This window comes from Larus michahellis, chromosome 1 (assembly GCF_964199755.1).
Source record: "Larus michahellis chromosome 1, bLarMic1.1, whole genome shotgun sequence".
Classification (NCBI taxonomy): domain Eukaryota; kingdom Metazoa; phylum Chordata; class Aves; order Charadriiformes; family Laridae; genus Larus; species Larus michahellis.
Genome location: NC_133896.1, coordinates 91457295 through 91484497, shown reverse-complemented (window position 1 = coordinate 91484497; position 27203 = coordinate 91457295). Strand labels below are relative to the sequence as shown.

Here is a 27203-nt window from a genome sequence, read left to right as displayed (position 1 = left end):
CGCTGTCTTTTCCTTTTTTTCCCCCTAAGAAATGGGTCTCTGAAGGAGATGAGGAGCAGTGGCAGCAGCCCTGTGGCCACCAGGTTGCAGTAAGAGAACGGACTCCGATAAATTGCTCTTTGGACCGGGTTATCAAACATTTTGTTTCCATGCAAAAGCACTGGACCAGTTCTCATGTTGACTCTCCTTTTTCTGCACCCTTTGGATTTTGTTCCTGACTTTTAAAAGGGAGGCGGAAGAGGAGGAGAGGGGAGGCAGCCGAAAACCCTTTTCCCCTCCCTTTTCCCCGAAGTCATCTGATTTCCCGAAAATGCCGAATGCAGACCAGATCTGTGCTCTCCCCCGCGCAGCCTGAGCCAACGGGATTGTGCAACTTGTTTGGAAATTCCCTTTCCTGCCGAGGGCCGAGCATCCCACCCCAGCGGGGAGGCTGGGAGAGACGCATCCCGCAGGTAGAGGGTGCTGCGATATTGCGGATTAGAGCCTTGGGCACGTTCGGAGGAAGGTGTGAACAGGAAGGGAAAAAAAAAAGAAAAAGAGAAAGAGAGAAGAGAGAAGAGAACAGGACACGAACTAGGGAGAGAAGGTAAATATTGCAAGCATTAGAAATGGGAAAGGAAAAAATATTCCTGAGCGTTGCTATCTGACTGCTAGAAGAGTCAGGACAAGCTGCTCCCCATTACTTAGCGTAGTTTTTAAGGTGCTGGGAAGAATGGATTTTGTACCCCGGGGGGAAGGTGTGCTTTCTGTCTTACTTTGCTGTGCACCAGCATGGTGTCTGGAGGCACTGATGGTCATACGGGGAGAAGGTGAGTACCAGTGAGTACCGAGATCATCTCTCCATTTTGTCAGTACGGGGACTAGCAGCTCTTCTTGGTGCTTGGGGTTGCTGCATGCAGGAAGGAACAGAGTTATAAACTTGATTTTGAGGCAGATCATTGATGTATTCTCCACAAGCTGGGCTTTTAGGGTCTTTGACCTGCCTAGCAGGCATGCAGGAGCACAGGCAACGTTAATCAATCACACTGTTTTTTGTCCCAGATCATAACTCCAAAGTCCAATTCCTGAAAGTTTTCAGAAAGGAAGATCTGCTTTTTCCAGATGCGGTGAGTTATTTCGTCTCCAAGGGGAACTCAGGTTTATTAATAATTTCATTTTATAAATTAGGTATTGTTTCTGAAATCTGAATGTATCTATAGCCCAAGTAGCCTCCAGAACAAGGCAGTGAAGAAGGGAATAGCACTTAAGACCCTTGTGTTCAACTCCTGCAGTGTTACCAGCTCCTATAGAGCTAGAGAAGAGGAGAGAGCGTGACTGAGGTTGTACTCCTTCTGTGTGAAAGTCTACTGGAGAAAGACAAGCCCCACACAGCCACAGCACTGGTCATTAAAACTCCTCCAAATCCAGGAGCTATGCTGCATGCTATGTGCAGCCAAAGACTAGTTTTTTCACTAGGGACTGTGTGCACATATGCGGACAGAGAAGACTACTGCAATGTCATCTTCCTTCCTCTTTTCTCAGGTACCTTATCTTCTTCTGCCTCCCTGTGTGGGCTGATGCAGCCTCCATGTATGGTGAGATCTTGTCACCCAATTATCCTCAGGTGTATCCCAATGATGTGCAGAAATCTTGGGAAATCCAGGTCCCTTCGGGATATGGCATTCGCCTTTATTTCACACATATGGATCTTGAACCATCGCAGAACTGCGAATATGACTTTGTGAAGGTACTGTCCCCATCCTCAAGTGAGAAAAAGACAAGAAGGTGGGTTAGAGCACAGAACGGCAGAGCCGTGTACAAAGCTCAGGGCTGGAAGAGGAGATAGACACATCCTTCCTGTTCTGAGCTCCAAGAAGCCCAAACTGAGTGTATCCACACTAGCAGTCACTAAATTGATATGAGTTTGCCTCATAACCGCATGAGCATCTCCTGTATTCATAGAAAAAGCCTTCTTAGCCATCACCGACACCTCTCTATGGCAAGGCACATTCTTACCCAGTGAACCATAGGTATAAAAGGACCATTTTCTTAGGGCATTGATTTTCTGTCCCTGAAATTATTCAGAATTAACCCCTGAGTGGGCATAGATGATTTAATGCAATCATAAATTGATTGGAAATTATGAAGGTTAAAAACAATCAAGAGATTGTGTATGGATAGTGGGCACTCAGATAAAGTGTTGTGGTCCATTGCGCCACAGGTTTCAATGGCTTATGCACTACAGCTTTCTTAAAACTGAGAGACCCACTAGTTGTGCTCCATGTTGTCCCACAAGGCACAAAAGATCAGGCATTTTCACACAAACAGACAGAAAACAAGACCATCCTATCCTACGATAGCTATGTGTGAAAAGGGGCAATAAGGTTGGGTGCAGCACGAGAAGGAGACCTTGGAGAAGGACCAAGGTGGGATAGTAGGATGGATGTGCTCTGCTGGGAGCTGTAATAACATGTGTCGTTTTGCAACAAACCAATGAACCTGTTAGACTGCAGACCGTCAGTGATTGGTTTTGCCATTTTGAACCACGGTGTTGATTTTTTGTACAAGTGGGCCTGAGGAAAGGATGTTGACAGACAACTCTGCATTAATTTGTATCTGAGAAATTAAGCCAGGTATTTCACAGGTGGGACATCAGTAGAAGGGAAAAATCCTCAAGCGTCTTGCAAATGTCATGAAACTGGTTGTCTAGGGGCTCCATTCAGCTGTACCTTGGCTGACTGTCTTCCACTCTTGGCCAGCTGTCTTCCACCCTTGGCCAGCTTCGTGGTGACACAGCAGTCTTGGTCCCTACTGCTGTCTATGTGACATGGCTGTGCCCTGGGAGATCAACCTGAATGTTGTGAGAAATGCATGCAATTTAGGAGCCTTTGGTTAGCCACCTATGCGCAGGAAGACTCAAGTGTTGGTAATTGCACATATTCCAGTAATGTGATAAGACCTCTCTGCATTCTTCTGCAGATCGTGTCAGGTGGCCATGTTGAAGGTGTGCTTTGTGGGCGGAAGAAACCTCGTGCCCCTGGCTCCTCGATTGTGGAGGAATTTCATGTCCCTTATGACACCCTCACTATGAGCTTCCAATCAGACTTTTCCAACGAGGAGCATTTCACTGGTTTTGCGGCCTACTATGTTGCAGTGGGTAAGGTTAAACCAGCCTCCTCTGAATCTCTGTATTGTCCAGGCTATGGGGGGAGGAAAGCTGACATAAGGGTTTTCCTTACAAGAATGCCTTATTTAAAAGAGATCCCAGGCGAGGGGACTGCTTTCCAATATGGCCAGTATAAATGCTGTTTTAGAGATACCTTTTCCTTGTTGTCCACCAGTTTGCTTCACTTTCTCATCTTCTTCCTGCCCTTAGGGCCCCCTTTTAATCTTGGCTGATTCATCTTTTCACACTTGCAGACTTGGATGAATGCATGGATTTTGTGGAGGAACCTTGCAGTCATTACTGTAATAATTATATTGGAGGTTACTTCTGTACCTGCCCACCAGATTATTTCCTCTATGACGATAAGAAAACATGTGGAGGTAAGACATATACATGAGCTGTGGTCAACAGCAAGAGTTAATTTAGGCCACGTGAGATATTGTACATGGAAGACCTTCTCTATCAAACTTCTCAACCAGTTGCGACAGGTATACTTTGGGAGAAAAAACATCACAGTGCAAATCTGAACTGGCAGTAGACCGTGATTTTGGGAATTCTGTTAACATATTCGTAACATTCTTCGTGTCAGGAGAATTAAGAAACTACTAAATTATATTGTTTAAAGACTGTGATGGAGACCCTTCTTAGCATACTGCTATCTGTGAATCTTTTAATCTCTGACAAAACAGGGCAGTCCAATACAGACACAAAAATGGCCAACGGGCTGCTTGGCTTGAATCAAAAAATTGCAAAGTCACAAATAGTGCATATTGAAAGGAGTATAATATGAGGATCTGAGCACGAGGAAAGGAAGCCTAAATTGCAGGTGGAAGGTGAAAAGGCAGGCCACTAGAAATTAAAGTCTCTGGGTAATTAGATAGAGAATGGCCCTGGTTTTAGTTTCTTGGAAAGATGCAATGTTCTCACATGGTTAATGCAGGTGTCTGGGGAGACTGGAGATGTAGTGGAAGAGAGAAGGCGTGTTAGCTCCGTACATGGACCAGTTCCTTTCTGAATCCTGCCTGTGTTCCTTCCTTAATCCTAGTGAACTGCACTGGAAATGTCTTCACGGAGCCATCGGGGGAGATTTCCAGCCCCAACTATCCTAACCAGTACCCAGAGAACTCACGGTGTGACTACCGAGTGGCTCTGGGGCCAGGCTACTTTGTGACATTGACCATACGCAGCGAGGACTTTGACGTGGAACCAGCCAACTCAGAAGGGACTTGCCACGACAGCTTAACAGTAGGTGTGGGACTTGGGGAGGGAGTCAGGATGCTCTGGATCTCCCCTCAATCTCCTGATACTCAGAAGACCTTCTGACTGCTTAACTTTATTTTCAACTATGTTGCCTTTTGAAATTATTGGGAATATCTCTCTCTCTGAATGCATTTGGTATTTCTCATTTCTTCTTGTTTGTTATTTTCTCAGATTGTCTCTGGGAAGCAGCGCTTTGGTCCCTATTGTGGCAGCAAATTCCCAGGTCCTCCTGAAATCAAAACTAGGAACAACATTCTTGACATAATCTTCCAGACAAACCACGCAGTACAGCACAAAGGCTGGAAAATACGCTACTATAGGGATCGTGAGTATGCACTTGGGAAAGAATTCTCTCTGCTGCTGAGTTAGGAAGAGAGCTTGTCCCACGTCAGATTCATGGTACAACAGCATGTTAACTTGTTCACAGCTGCTGGTACTAAGTAAACAGAGGATGCCTGTTTGCTAGGCAGAATAATCCCTGGGGGGAATGACGTTGTGAGCTGGAAGGACAGTAAGTCTTGGACGAGTTAATCACTGATTTCTGCCTATCTCTTCAAAGCTGTAACCTGTCCCCCGAGTGTCATCCCCAACTCTGTTCTTGATCCAAAGAAGGATAGGTATATCTTCAAGGACAATGTGAAGGTGACCTGTGTGGAAGGCTACGAAATTGTGAGGGTAAGTTACATAAAAAAGCATATATCCTCTCTGGCCCTATCAGCAGCTTCCTGATGCCATTTCCCATCAGGTGTCCTGGGCACCTTTGGGGACTCGAAGTTTTCACCACAGCTCTAGGAAGTGGAAACTTCTCCCAGCCACTGCAGCATTTTGAGGACCCTTCAGTGGAGCGCCTGTGTCAGATACATTTCATGACCAGTGATTTACATGGGTCGTGTGTTCTTTTCCCTAGCAACGAGACAGCTTCATGACTTTTCACTCCAGCTGTCAGGACAACGGTGAATGGACCAACTCCCATTTCAGCTGTGTTCGTAAGTGACCCATCTCTATATTGTGGGAAGCAGACCGGAATGGAGCCTTTAGGCTCTAGATCCACTGTATCTCCAGGTTAGGAGGACACTGAAGGACTGGGATGTGCGCATGATGAAGGGACAGAGGAAGGGAGCGCTGATGACTGTACAGGGACCAGAGGAGCTGAGTGGTTCCCCATCATACAGAATAACCATATTGCTGAGTAAGGCTACCCCTTTGATAATATTTGGTCATTTTTGTTTCTTCTCTACAGCTGTGAACTGTGGCGATCCTATTGCCATTGACAATGCCCAAGCCGTATACGTCTCTGAACTTCATGAGCCTCTCTACAAAGCTGCTGTCCGGTATCAATGTGATGCACCTTACTATACCCTGAAAACCGAAGGGGATGGTAAGTATTGCCTCTGCAACACAAACACATTTCTTGGATTGAAGGCCTAAGAAATGGTACTGGGATCGTCACAGGGCTGAGATTATATCCCATCAGGTCAAGACTGGGAAAAGGTTCTTATTGGTGTGGGATTGCAGGCAATGTTTTTGTGTTGCCTTTGTGTTTATACCCTGTAATAATGTCTGAACTTGGGCTCTTGACCTTAAATGCATTAGCAAGTCCTCTCTCCATCTGCTTGGTGTGTGAAGCATGGAGATTTTTGTCACATCTGACACACGTTTCTGGTGAAGAAGTAAAGGACTAAAGAAATCTATTAGATGAGGTCCCTCCAAACTAGAGGCAGAAGCACCCTGGTGGGATCGTGTACTTCTAGGGAGATTCAGCAATGTTTACCAAGCAGTGCTCACTTTGGAAATGAGAAGGTTAATACATCATCTTATACAGTAATGCTACTTACCCTCTCTTCATCTTGATTGTGTCTTTATGTCACTCTTTTTTTCTTGTGTTTTCCAAGCGGTGTATCAGTGCTCAGCCAGTGGAGAATGGGTCAACAAAGAGATGGGAACAAAGCTACCAAAATGTGTCCCAGGTACTACCAAAACTGTGTGTACATATAGGATGCATATGAAGACCAGTGCTTCTTCCATCTGTCTGTTTTTAAACTGTTAATCCTGAAAGTACAGTTGATCCTTTCTATGCTGTTTAAATCACATTGGACAGGGTGTTTCTGAAAGCTGTGAGCCCCAAGGAAAGGTCAGATGAGGCAGCAGAAAGAAACTGGAAGCAAAAGTGGGCAACATAATAAGACATCTGGTATAACAGGACCTCTTCAAGTATCAGTGTGTGTTTCTGCACCAGTTTCCCCACCTTCAAGGGTGCACATTCTCAAGTTGTTCAGCGCTTTAGATCTCTGTCTGCATTATAGGTAGCAAAAAGACTGACAGGTCAAAAAACATGTCTGACAATGCTGGACCTTTCTTTCTTCAGTCCCTCCCAACCTACACTGAGAACTGTAGCTTCTCTTCAAACCTCTCCTGGGGGTAGCGTCCAGCTGTCCACTGGGCGCTGCAGATGCAGCACTATAGAGAAAGGTCTTTCGCTACTCTCACTGGAAGTCATAGCCTAAACCCTTAAGGTTTAATGCATCCTTCAGTATTCAGATACACTTTCTGCATCTGAAAGCTTAAGCAATATCCCTGTCAGGGACCTTTTCATCCTCTCTTTGTGTGCTTGGGAGACACTGAAGAGAAAAGCGCATGGGTACCACTGCTGCTCCTGACTGCTGGTTATTACGGCTGCGTCTTAACTTCCAGCTGGTAGAGTGAATTTTAAATCCTACGTATTCTGCACGCTGTTCAGCTTACCCTCTTACAGGAGGCAGCATGCCTTGGGCTAGTTGTACATGATGCCTGTTCACTACTCCAAACCCCCAAATACTCCTTGGCAAAGTACAAAATCCAGCTGAAGATGACTCTTAAGGGCCAGCTCAGCCAGTGACTTGGACTATACAAGTGCACAGTGTAAAATGCAAACGGTAAGATAAAGCTCAGGGTATTTACTACCCACAAGGAGGTTACAAAGAATATGAAGAAAGACTCTTCTCAGTGGGACACAGCAATAAAGGACAACGACAGGCAATGGATACAAGTTGCAGCAAAGGAAATTCCGACTGTATTTAAGGAAAAATGCTCACCCAGAGCACTGGAACTGTTGGCCAGAGAGGCTGGCTAATCATCACCCTTGAAGATGATCACAAGCCCTCTGGCAAAGTCCCTGAGCAACCTGGCTTTGCTGTTAGGAGGGCAGGAGAAGGGCAGTTAGAGATGAAGAGGTTGAGCTAGAGACATACAGAGGTACCTTCCAGCTTAAATCTTTCTATTATTATGTGAAATTCTGTAACAAACTCTGCTTTATTTAAATTGGAAGCTACCTACTGGCTGTAGTTCCTTAATCTCTGATGATATGACTAAGGGTTCAATGTAAATAAGGCAATATGTGATAAGATATCAATTTCCTAGCTATGTCAGAATGACCAGCCTTATTTATGCCTTTAGAGCTCACATTCTGCAAAACCTCGTAGAACATTTTACATAAAGAGCACGGAGCACCTCTGTACCCGTAAGACCGACGGATAAGAGCTCCATTGACCCACTACTTAAGATTTTACATGCTGAAAGAATGGAAAGGAAAAATGGTAAAACATCAGTGACAAACCTGAACACTTAACCTGAGGCTATCTGGAGTTCACAAAAAAGAAAAAATCATTTCAAAGGGCAGTGTCATATTTATAAGAACTTAAGCAAGTATTTTTTCCCAGACAATCCCTTCACCTACAGGGCTTAATACAGCAAAGGAAAGATGCTAACTACAATGCAATTATATTGTGAGCTTTGACATACCCCGCACTGGTGGGGTGACAACTGCTTTCCAGAACAATGAATATTTTCAGCCTAAATTGAATTTTGAGAGTAGTTTTTCTGGATTTTTCTTGAATTTCTCTGTAAATACTAGTTGCAGACTCTATGACATAGAATATAAACATTGGTTACTCATAATCAAAAATGATTTAGAGGACACAGGAAGGAGGGGACTATGGGCTTTTTTGCAGTAGCAAAGAACCCCCTGTTTGTAACTGCTAATTCTCCCATCTGGTTCCTCTTTTTTTCTTTTCTTTCCAGTCTGTGGGGTGCCTAGTAATCCCATCCGAGAGAAAGCAAGGATTTTTGGAGGCACCCGTGCAGAAAAGGGCAACTTCCCCTGGCAGGTGTATTTCGATTACCCAAGAGGCGGTGGCGTACTCATCTCTGAAAGATGGGTGATGACTGCCGCTCATGTGCTGGAGGGGTACGACAAGCCCAACATGTACGCTGGGGTAATCAATGTTGGTAAAGAATCTCTGTACTGGGAGGCCAAGCAGCTGGTCGCAGAGGCTTCATTCATCCACCCCAACTGGAAGAAGCAGCCCATAGAAACCAGGACTGATTTTGATAACGATATTGCACTACTGAAGCTGAGGGAACCCGTGAAGATGGGCCCAAACATCTCACCCCTCTGCCTTCCTGGTAAATCACCTGAGTATGAGCTACAGGAAGGGACTCTGGGCTACATTGCTGGCTGGGGCCAGAGAGAGAGAGGAAGACTGCCTATTTATCTCTGGAAGGCCCAGATTCCTGTGGTGAACATGGATAAGTGCCGATCTGTGAAACCAGAGGGCTCTGCTGATTCCAGTGCTTACCGATTCACCGACAATATGATCTGTGCTGGTGGTGACAAGGACAGCTGTAAGGGGGATAGTGGTGGAGCCTACGCTATCCAAGATCCTCTTGATGACAAACGGTACTATGTAGCTGGGCTGATCTCCTGGGGACCAAGATGTGGTACCTTTGGTCTTTACACCAAGGTAGTGCGTTATTTGGACTGGATTACAGAGACCATGAGCAAGCATGAGGATGCAGAAGCTTGGGAGGATTAGCTCTTTCTCCTTTCAGCACAGTCACCCTTTCTAAATGTGATCACGGATGGCTACGTGTTCAGGCTGGCTGTGATCCTGTTCACTCTGTGTATATAACGGGCCTAGTCATTGTGTCACTGCTGAGTCAGGAATACTTATAGGTTTCTCCCGCTGTCGTCATGTCTGGGAAGGGAATTTCTCATTCTTCTTCCACTCGTAGTAACGTAAGAGGAAGACGCTACTGGATAAAGAGGCCCCTTCTGCTTCCTCTCTTTTTTTTCTATCCCATTTTTTCCCACTTGGAGACGATCTACCCATGCTCCTCCTGACAGGGACATTTCAGTGAAGATGAGAGAGAATAATGGTTGGTTCCCAGGGTAGGTTCAGAGCCTGGTTTTTGATTTATGTACTTCCTGTATTGTTCAGAATATTTAACAGCATTAAAGGATGTCCAAATTGCCTGTTGTGCAATGTGCTATTGTGTGTGTATTGCCTTTCTTCTTCTCGGTCTAGACCTAGTTCTCCTTGAAACTCCCTAAATCAAGTGTCTGTTCACATTTTGATCCACTACGCTGCCAGCTTTTGTCAAGCTGTAACTTGTGCTACCTCACCTCTCTACCTAAGCGTCTTTATGAAGTTCTTTGAAGATGCTTGCATCTCTTTGACCAACCATTACCAGCAATGAGGACTTTAGACTTCTGAATCAAGCTGAGCAGAAGAGACATCTTCGAAGTCCTTTCGTTTACCTGTCCTCGGGGCTTTATTTTTCAAACTTTATTGTGTTAGATAAGAAATAAAGGTTGCTTGATTTAGGGAAAGTAGTGTTGTGGGAGAAGATAACCTGGCATTTGTTAGGGGTATCTTCTGCTCCAGAAAGTCCTACATCACTCACAGTTATCTATCTGCTAAGATGGTCAGAGAACTGGTGCAGATGGCATATGATGAAAGACAGAGGAAGCTGGGTTCGTTCAGCTTGAAAAGAAGGAAGCTGAGAGGAGGATCTAACTGCTGTACTCAAGGTACCTAAAGGAGGACTAGAGAGTGCACAGAGCAAGATTCTTCAAAAATGTGAACAGTGACGGAACAAGAGACAATAGACACAAACTACATTAAGGGCATTTCCAGTTGGGCTTTTTCCCAGGGTGTGGGTCAGCCTTGGAACAAGTGTGATGAAAGACTGGGGAATCTTTGTCCCTGGACATCTTCATAACTTGCCCAGGCACAGCCCTGAGGCTCTGACGTTAGTCCTGCTGTCAGGAGTGGGTTGGACTAGAGACCTCCTCTTACAGCCTAAGTTTTTCTGAGAGTCTAGGAAACGGTGAGGAGGACGTGTGCAGCTCTTGGGAGTTTTCATATAGATTCCTGCACCTTCAATTTTGTGTAGCAAGCAAGAGGTTTTTTTGTTGTTGGGGCTAGTAAGCAAGGATCTCATACTACATTCCTGAGGAACTGTGACCTGCAGGTCACAGATGAATGCTTTTTACTTTTATATCTGTATGTGCCAACTTTGAACTAATATGAAGTTTTATAGTCACTCCTTCTTGTTGCTACGTAGGTGGGCTCATCTCAGCTTTCATCTTTTGGAGCACAAAAGAGAAATGTCCATGCCTGGTAACGAGTCCCAGCTGCAATCTCAGTTCCTCTTGTGCAAAGAGGGGACTGCGTACTGGCAGAGGAACAAGAATGATGCAGTGGTGCCATTGTAACAATATTTTATAAGTTATTATATATAATACATAACTTTACAGTATGTATTAGAATTTCATAAATCATGCAGGCATGCCCAAACATCTCGGGTAATCATGAGCAAAAGCCACTGGAAATCTTACAGACTGCTATGTCTGGATATTAGGAAGCTTCTGCTTTGGTATGTATCCTGGTTTGAGGTAAAACAGAACCAATTTTCAGATTCGTAGTTTTACTTTTTAGCTGGGCCTCTTCTAACTGACTAAAGTCTGAAATTAACAGCATATCGTTCAGAAATGATGGAGATACTTACTTCATCAGTAGAAATAGCTCAACAAAGTACAAGTTGGGAAAAATCAATCCATTTTAAGTTCTGAAAAGGTGACCTTCAAACTAAGGTAAGACATTTCCGTAGCCTCTATGACCACAAAGCCGCTCAGGGAAGCAATGTCACATCATTACTCACTAGCTCACTGATTAACTTCAGTCTTTTTGGAAAAGAGGAAGAGAAAGTGCTGAAAACAATTCAGGAGAGCAGAGGAGAAGAGAAACAGAAGTGTGGATGAATGGGCAAGGAGCAGGAAAGATACTTATTTAGCTGGGATTCTCTTTCTAGGAGGATCACAGATTCCTATAGGGATTTTAGGCACACCTCAGCTTCCCAACGTTTCCTAGTTTCCTGCAGAGTAGGAGATTCTTTAACATGGCTTCTCAGTCATTTTCCTCAATTTTCACAAGGACTGAAGAGTTGGGTATTTTGTTGTTCTTGTGTGGCGGTGTGCTCTCCCCTTTTCTCCCCCTTGTCACCTGTACTCACTGAGCATCCCAAAAATTCCCTGTTCTTCACCTGGAATACCCCCCAGTTGCATATGCCTCATTCTCCATTCCCTCCCCCAGACCAGGGTTTATCCATGTGCAACTGGACAACTTGTTTTTCCATGCTCTTGTTGCCTCTCATGCTCCCCTTTTGCCCATAGAAATGGGAGAAACCAACAGAATTCTGACCTCTGGAGATCATGGATGAATTTATATCAGATGTGCAATTTCACGGATCACTCCCCAGGGTATACTATCTGAAAAGCAAATGAGAGATACTGACACCTGAGAAGAACTGGAGCTGGATCTCACAGAGAACAGCGCGAGAAGGCAACTATGACGCTACCCCCAGAGTTCCCCTGTCAAGGTCTTGCAGACTTCATTTCTCTCAGTGACTCGCAAGAAAAAGTTTGGTTGTTCTGCAGTAGCAAAACTAGTTAAGCGACAACTCCAGAGAATATACAGAATATACAAGAGGGGACATCTTCTCTCTGAGTCAGCATCATTTTAGAGCTGCTGTCCTGCAGTCAGAGCTTTATTTCATATAGTATAAAAAAGCCCCATCCTCAAATTCTGATCAGTAAAGGTTCCTGGGCTCTTTTCTCCATGAGATTGGTTGTTGTCTTCCATGCCTTTTGAATGTGGCATCACACAGACAACTTAATTTTGCCTCCTTTGGAAGCCACCTGGAGTTTCAGAGTGGGTAATCTAATGGTAGTTTTGTGACAGGTGAGGAACTGCCACATGCCATTGTGGAACTGGAAACACTTTAGTGGTAGGTAAAGCAATCCCTATATAAAGTCCGTAAGTCACTTTCAGTGATGGGGAGTATTTAGTAGTTGTTAAAAACAAAGACAGAAAAACATAACACACCTGGTTTCTCCAGCAATGATTTTAATATTCATAGAATCTCACCGATGCCAATGGGCATATGCACACTGTACTCACCACAAAGTACCACATCCTCTGAGAAAATCTGCTGCCCTGCAAGCTTCCCACACAATAGAGTACAAAAGTAGACTGCAGTAGTCTGATGATATAGTCAGCACTTCAAAGAATAACGTGTTTGCGGTCATGAGATTTCCTGATATTATTAAAGCTTTATCCAGTAATAAGATTTTGGAAGAACTAGAACAACCACAAAGGCATTCCACAAGCTGCCAGTGGTACAGCAGCTTTGATAAGTTTTGATGGTACCACCAAGAATTCATCAAAGAATATGGTGGCTTTCAAAAGTGCTCATGATGAAGGTTACATGATCTGCCTGTTTGAAAAGCCTTTGGGACATCATCAAAAGCTTTAGGTATGATTTGCTGTGTCTGGAAATTTATATGCTATCAGTGATTCTTCAGTTAGTAGGAGAGCAGCATTTAGAGCCTATCCTCCCTTATTATCCCTTTGATCCAGTCCAGATAGTTGATGATCTTGGTGTAGAAGCCATAACCTTCGGCACAGCCGATACCCCAAGAAACAATACCGGTAGCCACCCAGCGATTACTTCCTCCGTCTAACACTGTGAAGATGCTCCCACTATCTCCCTGGCAGGTATCCCGCTTGACTGTGAGGAAGCCGGCACAGAACATGTTCTCAGAGAAAACCATAGGTATATTCCGCTTCTTACTGTCCAGCCAACTCTGACACTTCTCTCGAGCAACCGCTGGTAGGCTCACATACTTCAATTCATTTGAAACAAAGTTTTTTTCCACACCGAAGCCGCTCACGTAGCCCACGCGCCCATCCCTGTAGAACGTGGTGTTGGTAGTATCTGGGAGACAGATGGGCAGTACTGTAGGGCCCAGGGTTACTGGGTGTTTCAGCTCCAGCAAGGCTATGTCCCCATTGAAGTTGTGGTCATCTTCAGGGTTGTAATCTGGATGGACAAAGATCCTACGTACAGGGTGGTTACCCATCTTGTGGAGCTCTTCTACCTTGGTGTGCCCGAGGAATATGTTAGCCTCCTCTGCCAGCTGGTCCAGGCTCACATTGTTCCCTCCTGCCCCTTTGGGGAAGATGGTGTGGGCAGCTGTCAGGATCCAGCGATCGCCCAGGAGCGCACCACCTCCTCGGCCATGGATGCCAGTCAGTGCCTGCCAAGGGAAATTGCCTGTCTTGGCTGGCTTGCCGCCCATAATCCGCTGGAATTCAGTAAGGGGTCTGTCTGGCTTCCCACATACTGTGAAGAAATGCAAGGAGACCATCACACCCTCTGTTGCCCTGGCTTGTCTCTCTCTTTCCTGCACCATCACTGTTCAATTTCACCTTATTTTTGCCTTCCTGGATAGATTTCCCTGTCCTCCCTCACTGATACCATTATCCTCATCCCCCTCCCTGCATGTTGTCCCGGCTTTGTTCTGACTGTGAGCATGAATCGGTAAACACCAGACAAAGTCAAGAGTTTTTTACTGACCTGGCAAGCAGGCGGGAATCCTCGCCTGGCCATCTTGGTCCACCCAGGTTCCCTCAGGAGAGCAGGTGAATCTGTCTGTAGGATGACAGGGAAGTGAATGAGACCCAGGCCTGTAGGCATGGGGTGGGAAGAAAGGATAGAATAGAATAGAATAGAATAGAATAGAATAGAATAGAATAGAATAGAATAGAATAGAATAGAATAGAATAGAATAGAATAGAATAGAATAGAATATTTTCAAGGGGTTCCTCTCTCCAAGGTGTCTCACATGCTGCACTCAGCCCTTCCATCCCAAAGGCACCCTTTCCCAGGAAAAGCCACCTGTGGTATAGTCTGGAATGTCTCCATCTGGGATAGCATGTACATCTCAAAGCACCTCAGTTCCAGGGGACCAGTAAAGCTCAGGTATTGCTTCTGTAGGAGAAAAGCCTGAAGAGCCATCTGAGTGAAGTCTTAACTTCATCAAGTCTTAACTTCACTCAGGCCACGTGCTTGTTGAGCGCTGTTTGACCTCATTTAGCCCAAAGAAGGGGGAGAAGTAGTAAAGACACGGATTTTAGATTCAAGTTTCTGGTCTCTGTAGTTTGCAGAGAGTAGGACAAGGTGGTTTGTTCCAGAAAAAGGAAAAAGATGAGTCAGTTACTGTATATGCTCAGTATCTATTTCTGAGGCTATATTGCAGGTCAGCTAACTTGCATGTCACCTCTCAACACAAACTCCACCACCTCCAACATTCTTGCTTTTCTTAGAAAGTTTGTGCTGGTGACTAAAAGTAATTTATATACAATTTAACTTACACTGTAGTAAATGCTTCCAAGAAAATGTTCGCTGTTCTCCTTCAAAATTGACTAAATCGCAATGACTCCCCATCAGAATTTGGCTGGTGCTGATATCTAGTTGCTCCTGATTTTTTTTCTGATGAGACTGAGCTCTGACTCTTTATGAAGAAGTTAAGCTCAGATGCAAAAACAATCAAATTCAACATGAGTACCAACTTAAAGCACTCCTTAGCTGCTTGCTCCTGGCCCCAGTGCTAGCGTGTCACCTCCCTCAGGCACGGTCCACAACTGTGCATCCATGCTGGCAACCATATCCAGGAACTGATTCAGCTTAAAAATCTACATTTTTTTTTTTTATGGAGGCTAAGTGAGTGAGCAGCCAAGGCAAAGAATCATGAACTTCTTACGCTGTTCTTGCAACCAAAGCTCCTGTGTCATCAAATCGTATCTGAGGTGCAAAAAGAAGGCACGTGAATGGTTTTGAACATTGCCTTAACTTTTCTGACCTGTTGCATAAAAGTAAATTTTTCTGTATGTATGTTAGCCCTTAGGCTACAGATGAGAGAATAAGACCTCCTGCAGAAGTTAAGGAGAACATGGAGGAGGACTCTGGGAATGAAGTCGGGTGGGAATAGGCTGAGACAACCAGCCTCAGGAGCTATGCCGTGGAGCCAGGGAAAGATTGGAGAGCCCTCACAGGAGAAAACCATGAGCCTGGGGAGCATAGACAATTCTAACTGGAAATCCGTGCTTTTCATGCACAGATTCCAATGTATGTGTGGGATTAGGACTCACCACCCCCTTTTCCGGTGACGATGTGATAATATGGTTCATTGCATCGGTATGTGATCACGGACTGGTAGTTGTTGTTTGCAGGTTTGTGGACATAGCTGAATGCCCCATTGGTCAGGTCTGTAGGGTTGCCACAGTTCACAACTACAAAAAAGAGAAAAGAAAGAGGTGAATCAAAGACAGCCTTACTGCCTGCAGGCTTAGGTTCCACTTGGATTGTGACCATGATGTGAAGGATGGAGAGGACCGGTTAGTACAGCGGGCAGAGAGAGGGTGTTCCAAAATGAATCCCAAACTGGGATCTTTCGCTTTTAGATGTTACAGCATTGTGTCAACTTTTTAGTAATATTTTATTCATTTCTGTAAGGGAGGAAAAACATTTAAGTTCTTGCAAGTGGAAAGTGTAATGAAAGTCAGCAGTGGACTAGGTGACCTCCACAGGTCCTTCCAGCCAGGATATCTGCGAGTCTATGGCCACAGGCAAATTGAGTCATAGAGGCTGAACTCCCCACGTTCTCGGAGGGGGAAAACCATGGCAGGGGGCATAATCCCCGTTCTCAGATCACTCACTTTCACAGCGGGGCATGGATTGATGCCATGTCCCATCAGCCTGGCAGACAGCTGTGAAGGACAGCAGCTTTCGGTTGCCCTGCATGGGAGAGAAAAACATCTCTGTTGGTTGTACAGAGCCTTACATTCCCTTCCCCACGTTGAAATACTATTCTATCTGCCCATCTTTTCACTGCTGTCCAATAGTTACCCCTCTGCAGTCTGTTCCAGTTGCTGTCCTCTCCCTTTGCTGCCTTCCCTCTACCCTGTGTTTGCCACAGGCTACAAATTCTTCATAGCAGGCCAAGGTATCAGCAGCCAGCAACCATAAAACCATGACAAGTCTGGGGCAATACCCAGTCCTGGCAACAGGATGGCAAGGGAGGCAGGTAACATCTTCTGCTTCAGATCTAATTTTCATAGCCTTCCAAAGAGGTATTCTTGTTTGCCAATGTTTCCTGGTATCTTTGTCTCTTACCTTCTACCAGGGCTTCATGAAATAGTAATTGCATAAGGAAAGGAGCTAGGAGAAAGGAAGGAGAACACACCGGGAGAAAGCCGACAGAAGCAAGGATGAAACAGAAATTGCAACAGGTTGCAACATGAGCGAAATCTCCAAAGAAAGTTTTACTGAAAGGTGAAAGACTTACACAAACTGAAGAGAAGCCAGACTATGGCTGAAGGGAGGGGAGAAGGGATCTCACCTCCATCAGGTTATACCCAGTCTTGCAGCTGACAACAAAATAGTCCTGAAACTGGTACACAGGCTGCAGGTCTCTGATGATGGTAAACTGATCCCGTGGGACAGGCTGTGGGCACCGTATTTCTGTTAGAGATTGGGACAAAGTAGGATATTATTAATAAATGGTCTAGATAGGCTGTAGCAGCCTCTGGGGAAGAAACATCTTACTCTCGGAGGTGTAGTGGATCTTCCAGCCACGGCTGAACCCTGACTCATCGGTGAGGAAGAGGATGTCCACCTCATTGCTGTTGGTTTCAATGCTGCCAGGTGACTCCTTGCCACAGAATTCACCGATCTGTCTCCCTCGTGCTTGGATCTGGTGAGGAAGACTTGTATCACAGGGACAGAAACACACATGCCTCTCTGCCCCAGCATCCCTATTTCAGTCCAGACCAAGTTTGCCACAGTGCCTATGACAGTGGACAGGGCTGGTTGTGTGGCCCATCTTTGCTGATGTCTGCAGTGACAGATCAGAACAAAGGACTGAGTCACCTACAAGCTCTGCTTCTCTCTTATCACGGGTAGCAGAGCTGTCAACCCCTTCAAGTCCTGAGATTAAATCAAAGGAAGATAAAACTGGAAGAAGGATTATTTTTTTGGCTCCGCTCGCAGGTGCCTGTCACCCAGAGCCTCTGACCTCAGGACACTGGTAATTAAGCACACTGAGGGGAGGGACAAGGGAAGAGCTCAGTCCTTCATGCTGGGGCATCCTCCTTGTACTGATCCCACATTTCTCATCCGAATAGTGGTGTCCCTACAATTCCTGTCCAGGTCTGGCAGCAGGGTTGGAAGTAGAGCTGGCTAATCTCCAGTACCTTGAGCTGGTCGTAAGGACAGTGGACTTGCTGGTGTTCATCAATCTCAAAGGGTTCCAGGAACTTGAGGATGACAGACAGGCCCCTTTGCAGACGGATGCTGTAGTTACACCGGAGGTCTTCAGGATAGGGCTGGGGGTACTCGGGGCTGCTCAGGTACCCAGATGCCTCTGTGAACAACTCACTGCTGCACTCCGCTGGTGTAGAGGAAGAAAACAAAGGTCACATTCTGGAGCTGTGTCTTCTGCAGCCCTGTCAACTGCTCCCTAAGTCACTTCTCCCACCCTTCCTGGCTGAAGGGCTCCTTCCCTGGAACCCTCTGATCCTTCCAAATTTCAATTTACCTTTGCAGGAGCGGTGGTCACTCTGAAGCTGGTAGCCAGTCCGGCAAGAACAGAAGTAGCCACCCACATAGTTGTGGCAGACATGCTGGCACCGAGGCCTTTCGTCTTCCTCAGCAGCATTCTTAGGGTCACATTCGTCAAGATCTGAAGACATAGGAAATGCAGGGACAAGGGGAGGCAAGTGTTAAACCTCTCTGCTGTAACCGAAAGTACATAGAGATTCACACCCTTGCTTACAGCATCTCTTCATTTTCCTGACAAGGAGGAAAACTGGAGCCACAAGGGCTGCTTTCTGCATGCCGAGGGTCTTGCCTACTCACCCACAGCTCGGTAATAGGCCAGGAAGCCCCTGTAGGGAATCACTGTGCCATTGTCTTCATTGGAGAAATCAGAGTGAAATGCCAGGTGCATCCTGTTCCCCTTAGATACAAATTCCTTCCTTCCTGGGTGATTGCCTGTGGTTGACCCAAGCTGGCCGCAGTATCGGCCCAAGTTCTTCTTGTCTGCTTTGATCTGTCAAGGTAAAGGGGAAATCATTGTAGTCTCGTAAGATTCAGCCTGCTTCATGCATCGCCATTACCCAGCCAGGAGTCGCCAGTAGCTCCTCCACCCATTTCTATCTTTAACTCCTTCCCTTTCCTTTGTGGGAAGCATGAGAGGAGGCCTGGTGAATGAAGAGCTGTTGCATGTGGTGGCTGCTAGATTCCCATCTGCAGCTATCCCTTGGCCCATGCACATACCTTAACATAGTCATAGAAGCAGGACTCAGATGGCTCCAGGTCAAAATATCGGAAGGTTAGCTTCACCGCATAGCCTTTTGGGACGTGGATATCCCAGATGCTGATGTTATTGTTGGGATATGGCTTGGGATAACCAGGGGATCTGATCTCCCCAAAAAGCTTTCTTGGGACTGGACTGGAACTGATCACTCCAAAAAAGAGGAAGGCGCACACAAGGAACGGAACGTGCCTGTGAACATGGCAAGTAAACTATGAATTGCACAAACTTAGGTCATCCAAAATCAGGGGAGACTTCACAAGTGACTTGTGCATTGTCTAATGGAATCCAACATGGGAGGCCTAGCTGCAGGTCCAGCTTCTGGCTTGGATCACTCCAGAACAAGGAGGGCAGCTGAAATGAAGACACCAGCACTACCCAGGTTCCAGCAACGCATTGTCACCCAGCCAAAGAGGTTCATCAACCAGGAATCAGTTTGAAAGAGCAAGGGTGAATTCCCCGAGAACTGCTCCCAGCAGGCATGGGGCTGGGTCCCTTAGAACCAGGGGAAGTTTGGTTCCCTTTGGCTCTAGGCCAGCAGGTCATTTCTGTTTATTGCTAGTTTAGGATCTCTGCCCAGCTCGTTTGGCGAGGGTCTGACGAGCTCGAGCTCAGTTTGCTGAGGAGCAATCCTGCCGTGCGTCCTGGGCAGCCCTCTCACCCGGTCATGCCTCAATTCCTCTCCTCCAAAAGTTGGCCCTCGTTATTTTTTTTATTTTCCTTTTTTCCTCTCATTCTGCGGATCGCTCCTATTCGTCTCTGGGGAACGGAGGGACTCTCAGTGTTGCTCCACAACAAGCTCAGTGCCCAGACCTCACGAAAAACACCAGCCGGGAAGATCCCTCTCCCTCAACCCTAGGTGCTGGCAAAGCTTTAATGGGGGGACGGCGAGATGAGCTCAGCCCAGCCCCTTGGACCTCTCTCTTCTCCTTCCTGGTAGGGTTCTAACCCTCCCCTTCCCCTCCCGGCCAAGATGCGGATGCCCCCCCTCCCCAGGTTGCCCCCACTCACATGTCCATACGCTCGCCCGCCGGGCACGCAACCCCCTGCCCGTCCTCCCCGGGATCTCCGGAGCGGCGGTCAGCGGGAATTCCGCCCGGAGGCCGGTCAGGTAGGTGGGGAGAAGCGGAGGGAGGGAAGAAAAAGCCCGGCTGGCCCCGTACCAGGCTCCCCCCAGCCCGGCGGCTGCTGCCCTCTGCTGCCGAGATGCTGCCGAGATGCTGGTGTGTGTCCCCCCTCCCCCGGTGTGTGCGCTTTTGGGGGTCTCTCACCTCCCAGCCAGGCAGGGGCGATCTGAATCTTCCGGGCGAGACCCTTTCCTAAGGCTCGATCTGCAATCCGGCAGCTGCTCCGAGGTTGTCCCCCTCCTGAAGTTGTCCTCCTAGGAAGCCTTCCCCCGACTCCTTCTGGGCCGTTTCCTGGTGTAAGAGGACCAGAAATTTTGGTCTTAACAAATTAATTTAAACTTTTTTTTTTTTTTTTTAAATCAAACCGTCAAAAGAGGCGAGTTTTCTCTGTTCTGGCTTGCTGAAGAGCATTTCAGAGGGTTGGGGTTTTTTGGGGGGATGGGATCTAGGAGCTTCTTCAGGGAAAGCAGGAAACATCAGACATTAGAGTTAAACGGATATTAAGGAAAATGAACCAACCTACAGAATTAAAAGCATTCTGAGAACAAGTCCCTCTTCAAGGACCCTTCTTGCTGTTTGTTCTGCGAGCGTTTTTAGGAGAAGCGAGATAGATAAGGCCTTCAGTGTTTAATGGGGAAATGAGAAAAGATAGCAGCTTACAAACACATTTCAGGCTTTTATCAACACAGTGCACAAGACATATATTGTGTTCCACCAACTTTGCAAAGTTTAAAATTTCTTGACTTTCAGACTTTGGTGTAAGAGATAAAACACCATTTTAGTGTTTTCCCTTAGAATTATGGGTGGCTTCAGATAAATTAGCAAGTTTCTTGCATTGAAAGCATAGGAAATAATTCACAGCTACAAAACCATGTTGAATTCAGGTGAAAACAGAGTTAAAAAGAAGGAAGAAATTAGTGTCTTTGTGATATTTATGGAAGTGTCCTAGAGAACATGCTCATCAAATGTCTTTGAATTGTTATCCGAAAAAGATCACATAAACAAGTAATTAGTGCCTCTGTAATAACAGCATATGGCCCCGCACATCAAAATGAAGATTAAGCGGGGGACATTACCTCAGTACTTCCTGATAGCCAAATATCTCTACTGCACGATGGACATACTTGGGCAGGGGTCACTGCTGTGCCATGCCGGAGCAGGTTCTGATGGCTTACTGTCCCACCAGAAGGGACGCTTTTACTCAGAAACCACATCTGGAAAGTATCTGGCAAGGACTGGAAGCTACTCTCAGAGATCTGTTATGGACAGGTTACCGGCGGGAAGAGCGTTCCCAGGCAAAGCAGGGATAGACAGAGGTGACTGAGGATCATTTGTAAGAAGGTTGATCATTTCAGGGTGTTCTTGACAAGGAATCTTCTGCCCAGAGGGCACTACTGGGAGTCCCCCATGGCGCTTTCGAAGCACATCTCCCTCGTCTTCATTTCCTCCCCCTGCCTTGATAACACCATCTGGGCTACTAGGAGAGAACTTCATCTGGTAAAGCTGAGGGTGGTTAGCTGGGGATATGCCTACCTGGAGCAGCCCACCTCCAATACATGTCCCAGAGACCCACCTGATTTGGACAAAGCGGCTGTGCCCTCAGCCCTGCTCCAGTGCTCCCACTGGTGGCGTTCCCCTTCAGATGCTCCGTGCAATCCTGTTCTTCATGTTAGGGAGGAGACAGGAAATATCTGCTATCATTTTTTCCTGGGGAGGATGTCTCTACCTTTCTTTGCTTAAGGGCAGAACACATGTAGGACCACAGAATACATGTAGGACCAGAGGATGGCAAAACCAGCAGCTGTTTGCTGGCCTGCTTGGCTCAGCGGGGTTACAAGAGGACTGGACAGTAAATCCAGACAATATCAGAGCAAAGAAGCTGTAGATCTTCAGCACAGTCAAAGGTGCCAACAGCCTCTCCTGGAGAGAGACTCCTGCTTTGAATACAGTGTGTTGCAGGAGGTCGTTGGAAAGAAACCTGCTGTGCAGCCTCAGAAGCTGTGAGATCATTCTCTGATGTACCTCTCATCCACTAAACAGATGAGAAGATGAGTTGGATACTTCGGAAACTTGAAGCAAGGAGGACAGAGAAATACCTTTGTTGGGCCTCCTACAGCTACACCACCAACCCTACAGTATGCCAAGGCCACAGAGCCAGGCTCACCTGTACACACTGAGCTGCTTTCCCAGGGCACTCTACCTTCAGCCCCTTGGTTTGACTACCCATCACAGCCTTTCGGAGACACTCCGTCACTAGCCGCAGGGCTTGGGCTTCACACAGCCAGGCCTGTGCTATCCAATGGCTTACCACTTTTTCAGACAAATCATGCCACTCCTACAGCTCTGGCTGATATGGTGAAGATGACCTACACCAAAAGAAGTCTCAGGAGTGGGTCTTCCCCCTGGTATGAGATGGTGAGCAGCAGCAGCATCTTGGTAGTCTGTTTCTGCGTCTTCTAAATCAAGGGGCAAAGCCAAGTGTAATACCCCAGAAGGGATATACTTCTGCAGCGCTAGCCACTCAGCAAGGGCCAAGAACAAAGACAGTGCCCTCCCCATGTCGCACCTTATCCCCTGCCTTATGCCAGCATCCTCACTTCCCGCGGGCTCGCGTCTCAGTGATATAGTACTCTGGTGCAAAGTCACCGTCTGACTTAGGCATCACATCTATAGCACGATTACAAAAGAAGCCCAGTGAATTATTAGCGCTGGTAGTTACTAACTGAAGCCCCAGAATAGGTTGGAATACTAGCCCTTATGGTTATTCTGAGTGTGGACCACATGAAGTGGGTGTGATTCCTACCGATGGTTCTGGCACAACCAGACGCTTCCTGAAGACGAGATGCTGTCATGGATATACGATGGCTGGCAACCAGTCAGAAGCAATCCACTCAGCACATCACCTCACGGGCTTACATGACAATTATGTGGATGGCTGGCATGCCAGTGGAAGAGTCTGAATAACCACCTGAAGGCAACAGCTGCCTACCATCAAACCAGAACCTAGGCTCAGAAAATGGAAGTTTGTACCAGCTTTTGGTGCAAGGTTTGAAATGAGTTGATTAGTTGTTGATCACACAGTCTGGAAGATATCAGTCTGGACATGGTGGAGTGAGCTTCGTGTTGGGGATCAGAAACATCTCAGAAGGGCTCTCATTGCATGGAGGAGAATGAAGAGGGCAACAGTTGAACCAGCTTCAGCTGCAGTCGGTCAAAGCTCTGCATTTGCAATGTTGTGATACCAAAAAGATAATGCAGAGGCTCCTTATGAGAGAAGGAACAATGGGTTGCGGAGTCTGCATAGAGCAGATAAATGACATGCTGGATGATGCCATGGCTATGATTGCTCGTTGGGTTTGATTGCGTCCCGCCCAGTGGTACACTTGCACTGCGGATATTGACAGGGTGCTGCAGCCTGGGATGTCCTCAGGACAACCTTGAAGAGCCGGAGTTCAACATTATAGGTGCAGCTGCAGCTCCCTGACCCCTTGCTTATCACATGTTCTGAAGTAACGCTTTTCTCATGGCGCTCGTGTTCGCAGTTCTCTGAGAACAAGCTCTTTGGAAAATACTACATTTTAGATGAGCTGCTGGAAGAAAAAAGTGCATCTTCTCAGCTTGAAAAGGGCCTCTATTTCAAACTCTGCCTACCTCTTGGTTCTCCGTGATGTCAGTAGCTACACATTTCTGTGTACCCTGCCCTTCAACCTTTTGTTGGGGGGCAACCACAAGTGTCCTTCAGAAACGGGGCTGTGGGCCTGTGCACCTCCCATCAGGTGTCTTCATTAAAGGACACCTCTGTCTTTGGCACCGGTCTGGCTTTTCGGGGGCCTCACCTGCTTTGGTTCTGTCCCTTGGTCGCTGTAGAGAGCAGCTGTGAACCAGGGGAGCTATGATGGCCACGGGGCCACGGGGGGGTGGGGGTGGGGGGGACACGACACTGCCAGGATGCCGGAAGGAGTGCTGGGGCTAGAAGCCGTGGCAGTGGTTTCCTACACCAGGAGGAGAGCTAAAGCTGCTACCCGGCTCTGGGTTGCTCTGCTCCAGATTAACGTAGAAGTGCAACCAATTTTCACAGAATCACGCAGAATCACAGAATGATTCTGTGGCTCAGAGAGCCTGAGCCTTCCTCACTCACAGGACCTTCTCAAGAGCACAGTGAACGTGCCCTCGGATTTCACGCCATTCCATGAAAATCCTTGACTCTGGAGGACAAGTTCTGTTTTCTACCCAAACCTGCTTGAGGATCCCGGGATCCTCAGAAGAACGTGGGGTCCCTTAGCGACAGGAGAAGGCGGCTGGTGTTGGTGGCTGCGGAAGAAGGGGCAGCCTCAGCCACCCTTGCCCACTCGGCGACCAACTCCCCCTTCCCACGGGGATCGGAGCGGGGGGTTTGTCCGGGGCGGCGGGAGGAGGGCGGGAGCTGCGGGGGGGGGGGGGGGGGTGGGGGGCCGGGCCGGTGGTGGGGCAGCCCCGGTCCCGCTCCTCCCCGCACCGCTCTTATTCTGAAAGGAGCCTCCGTGAGGCCGACGGCCCATCGCCCTCCCCTACCCCGGCCCCCCCGGGCCGCCTCCTCTCCCCGCCTCCCCGCTCCCCGCCAGCCCGGCCCCGCCGTCACCCCCGGCCGCGGGAGGGACCGGCCCGACCGATGCCCGGCGAGAGGGGAAACAGAAAAAAAGACGCTGCTACAGTGCGAAGGATGTCGGATCGCTCGGGTCTTGTTTCTTTTTTTTTTTTTTTTTTAATCCGGGGGGCGTTTGCACTCGGGAGCGAGGGTCCCGTCCGGGCATCCTCCCCCCCCCCCAGCTTCCCCCCGGGGAGCGCTCACTTCACTTTCTGGAAAACCTGGACACAGACCTCGTCTTCAGCCGTCATGCGCTGGGCAAAGGAAGGGGACAAAAGATGAGTTTAGGCCGGATCCCCTCCTTCTCTCCCTCCGCCAGCCCTGCCTGCCCTCCCGCTGGAGCCTGGCAGGCCCCATGCTGCTGCACGCCCTTCCCGACCCTCCCAGAGCCCCGGCGGGTCAGGCTGCAGGGCAGGGAAGGGACATTGCCTTTGGCTGAGCTGCGTTAACTTTTAAACCCTGGAGGCGGATGTTTGTGCGAAGCGGTGGCTGCCCCCCGAGGAGCCGGGGCTGAAGTCTTGAGAGGAGCTGGAAGGAAGCCCCAGGGCTGGCTCGGAGCCCGCAGCACCCGCGCTGTGTGTGTGTGCATCCCCCCACCCACTGTGATTGGGATTTAGCAAGCTGCGCAGGACCCCGCCTCACCAGATGCAGCTGGTCCCCCTCCAGCCAGTGCCTCCAGCCTCGGTTCCTCTTCTCTCCCAGCTGCTCACACACCAGCTGATCCCCCTCCCAGGAGACAGTTGTCTGAAAAAAAACGGAGGAGAGGGGAAGACATGGTACCAAGACAAGCGGGTCCTGGCAATACAGGTTTCCAGCAACAGCGCTGACTGTTCCTCTCAGACACGTTTTCAAATGCAGTCCCCGATCTGGTGCCTCTTTGGTGTCTTCTTGGGACTGATGTCCTTTGTGGAAGGTGAATGACCCCCTGGCTTCCAAGTGCAACAGAGGACTGCCAAGTGGGATGACGTTCTGTCTTTCCAGAGCTTTGCTCCAGAGGATAGTACCCTCTGGGTCCCAAAGTACTGGGTTTCTGGCTGTATGGTGCTCATCCCCTTTGCTGTGAGTGATTTACTCATAGAACCACTTATTCCCGGACCTGCAGGGGCATGCCAGCTCTGGGATGGGCTCTCAACTGGTTTGTGAATCAAAAGCTGAGCAAGTCCCTGAACTTGTAGTGCACCCCAGCCCGCTTGTCAGACTGCACTGCTTGGGGCTTCTCACCTGGCATTTGCGTCCATCCACGGGTCCCAGGTCTTCCTCAAACTGGACTCCCAGGTCAAAATCCATAACGTAGTCCCGCAGGGAGGTGATCGTGCGGATGACCATGTGATCTCCCGTGTGGATGATCTCTTTGTCAGGTTTCAGGAGGCAAACCACTTTTCGCAGGACCACATTGATATCTGGAGGATGAGAGGGAGGGGAGATCTGTGGACGACGTGGGCCCCTCGTCTAGCAGCATCCCCACAGAACTCCTCCACTCTTTTAGCCAGAGAGCCCCAGCCACCATATGTCCTCCCCCGCTCCCATCACAGTGCAAAAGTGATGGTCGCAGGCAGAAGGACCAGAAGGTTCCCAAACCCCTTCATCCCCTTCCCGTTTTCTGACATTTTTGGAGACAGAAGGGAGCAGAAGGGGAGGAAGGAGCCGGATGAGGGGGATGGAGTTACCTAAAGCGCGCAGGTAATTGTCCATGTTCTCCTGGGAGACGAAGCGGTAATAGCCGGTGAGGTTGGGAGGCATCCCGGGGCGGAGGGAGGGGGCCGACGGCGAGGAGGAGAGAAGGCGAGGAGCGGGACAGGCAGGCAGCTGGAGCCGATCTGGCTGGCCGGGCGGGCCGGTGCCTCTCCCGCGGTGCGGGGAGGTCTGCGGGGCTGCCCGGCTGCCGGGCTCCCCGCTGCAGTAAGAGTCCCCGCGCTGGGGGGCGCGGAAAAGGCCGGGACTGCCCCTGCTTCCAGCATCTCCGCCTCGGATGGGGAGGACGTGGGAGCGGCAGGTCGCCTCCTCACCCTCCGCCCTCCTCGGCGGCTGCCTCTCTTAAACCCTTGGCTGCCGACCAGCGGCAAGAAACACCCCCCGCCACACCCCCCACACCCCCCGCCGGCCCTTTCTCACACCCTGACGCCCGTGGCTGCGAGCTTCCTCAGAGCGGTGCCCCGGCCCACGCTCCCCCCGCCCCGTCGAGGGGACGGGGCGGCAGGCTGGCAGCTCCGCCCTGCCGACCCCGCGGGACGGATTGGGCGGGGGGGCTCCGGCTGCGCTCCGCAGCCCCTCTCCCCGACACCCCCCATCCCGCCGATCTTCCCCCCCCCCACAACCCCGCCTCCCCTTCCCGCTCCTCCCGCAGGCTGCCAGGATGCTTCCCGCGGCGAAGCACCGGGGGCCGGCTTTGAAGTCCCCCCGCCAGCCCTCGCCCCTCTCCGTGCCCTGCCCGGGTTGCAGCGAGAAGGGGAAAAAACAGCGGTTCCCCCGCATCGCGTAGGACCGCGCAGCACCGCACCGCCCGCCCCCCCC

At 48.6% G+C, this 27203-nt stretch overlaps 3 protein-coding genes across 4 annotated transcripts; 1 reads left to right on the top strand and 2 right to left on the bottom strand.

Annotated features, from left to right (window-relative positions):
• The first annotated feature begins 353 nt into the window (after positions 1-353).
• On the top strand, positions 354-9695 carry C1S (complement C1s). Of its 2 annotated transcripts, none has more exons than XM_074592130.1 (12): positions 354-586; positions 1042-1106; positions 1522-1726; positions 2959-3136; positions 3400-3525; positions 4191-4390; positions 4577-4730; positions 4965-5080; positions 5313-5391; positions 5646-5783; positions 6298-6372; positions 8462-9695. In XM_074592130.1, exons 2-12 carry the CDS (start codon positions 1102-1104, stop codon positions 9253-9255), a joined length of 2070 nt encoding a protein of 689 aa, XP_074448231.1. In that variant the 5' UTR covers positions 354-586; positions 1042-1101; the 3' UTR covers positions 9256-9695. The 2 variants fall into 2 exon arrangements, with proteins under 2 accessions (XP_074448231.1, XP_074448242.1); XM_074592141.1 differs by having other exon boundaries at positions 448-586; positions 1522-1764.
• Positions 9696-12613: 2918 nt separating this feature from the next.
• C1R (complement C1r) lies at positions 12614-20115 on the bottom strand. The gene is made up of 11 exons (XM_074592117.1): positions 19953-20115; positions 18905-19133; positions 18485-18677; positions 18165-18308; positions 17821-18017; positions 17174-17321; positions 16968-17089; positions 16285-16363; positions 15718-15858; positions 14144-14218; positions 12614-13909 (listed from the first exon to the last, which is right to left on the bottom strand). Exons 1-11 carry the CDS (start codon positions 19958-19960, stop codon positions 13107-13109), a joined length of 2139 nt encoding a protein of 712 aa, XP_074448218.1. The 5' UTR covers positions 19961-20115; the 3' UTR covers positions 12614-13106.
• A 4653-nt stretch (positions 20116-24768) lies between these two features.
• RBP5 (retinol binding protein 5) lies at positions 24769-26983 on the bottom strand. The gene is made up of 4 exons (XM_074592106.1): positions 26360-26983; positions 25914-26092; positions 25335-25436; positions 24769-24946 (listed from the first exon to the last, which is right to left on the bottom strand). Exons 1-4 carry the CDS (start codon positions 26430-26432, stop codon positions 24893-24895), a joined length of 408 nt encoding a protein of 135 aa, XP_074448207.1. The 5' UTR covers positions 26433-26983; the 3' UTR covers positions 24769-24892.
• Between the last annotated feature and the right edge of the window lie 220 nt (positions 26984-27203).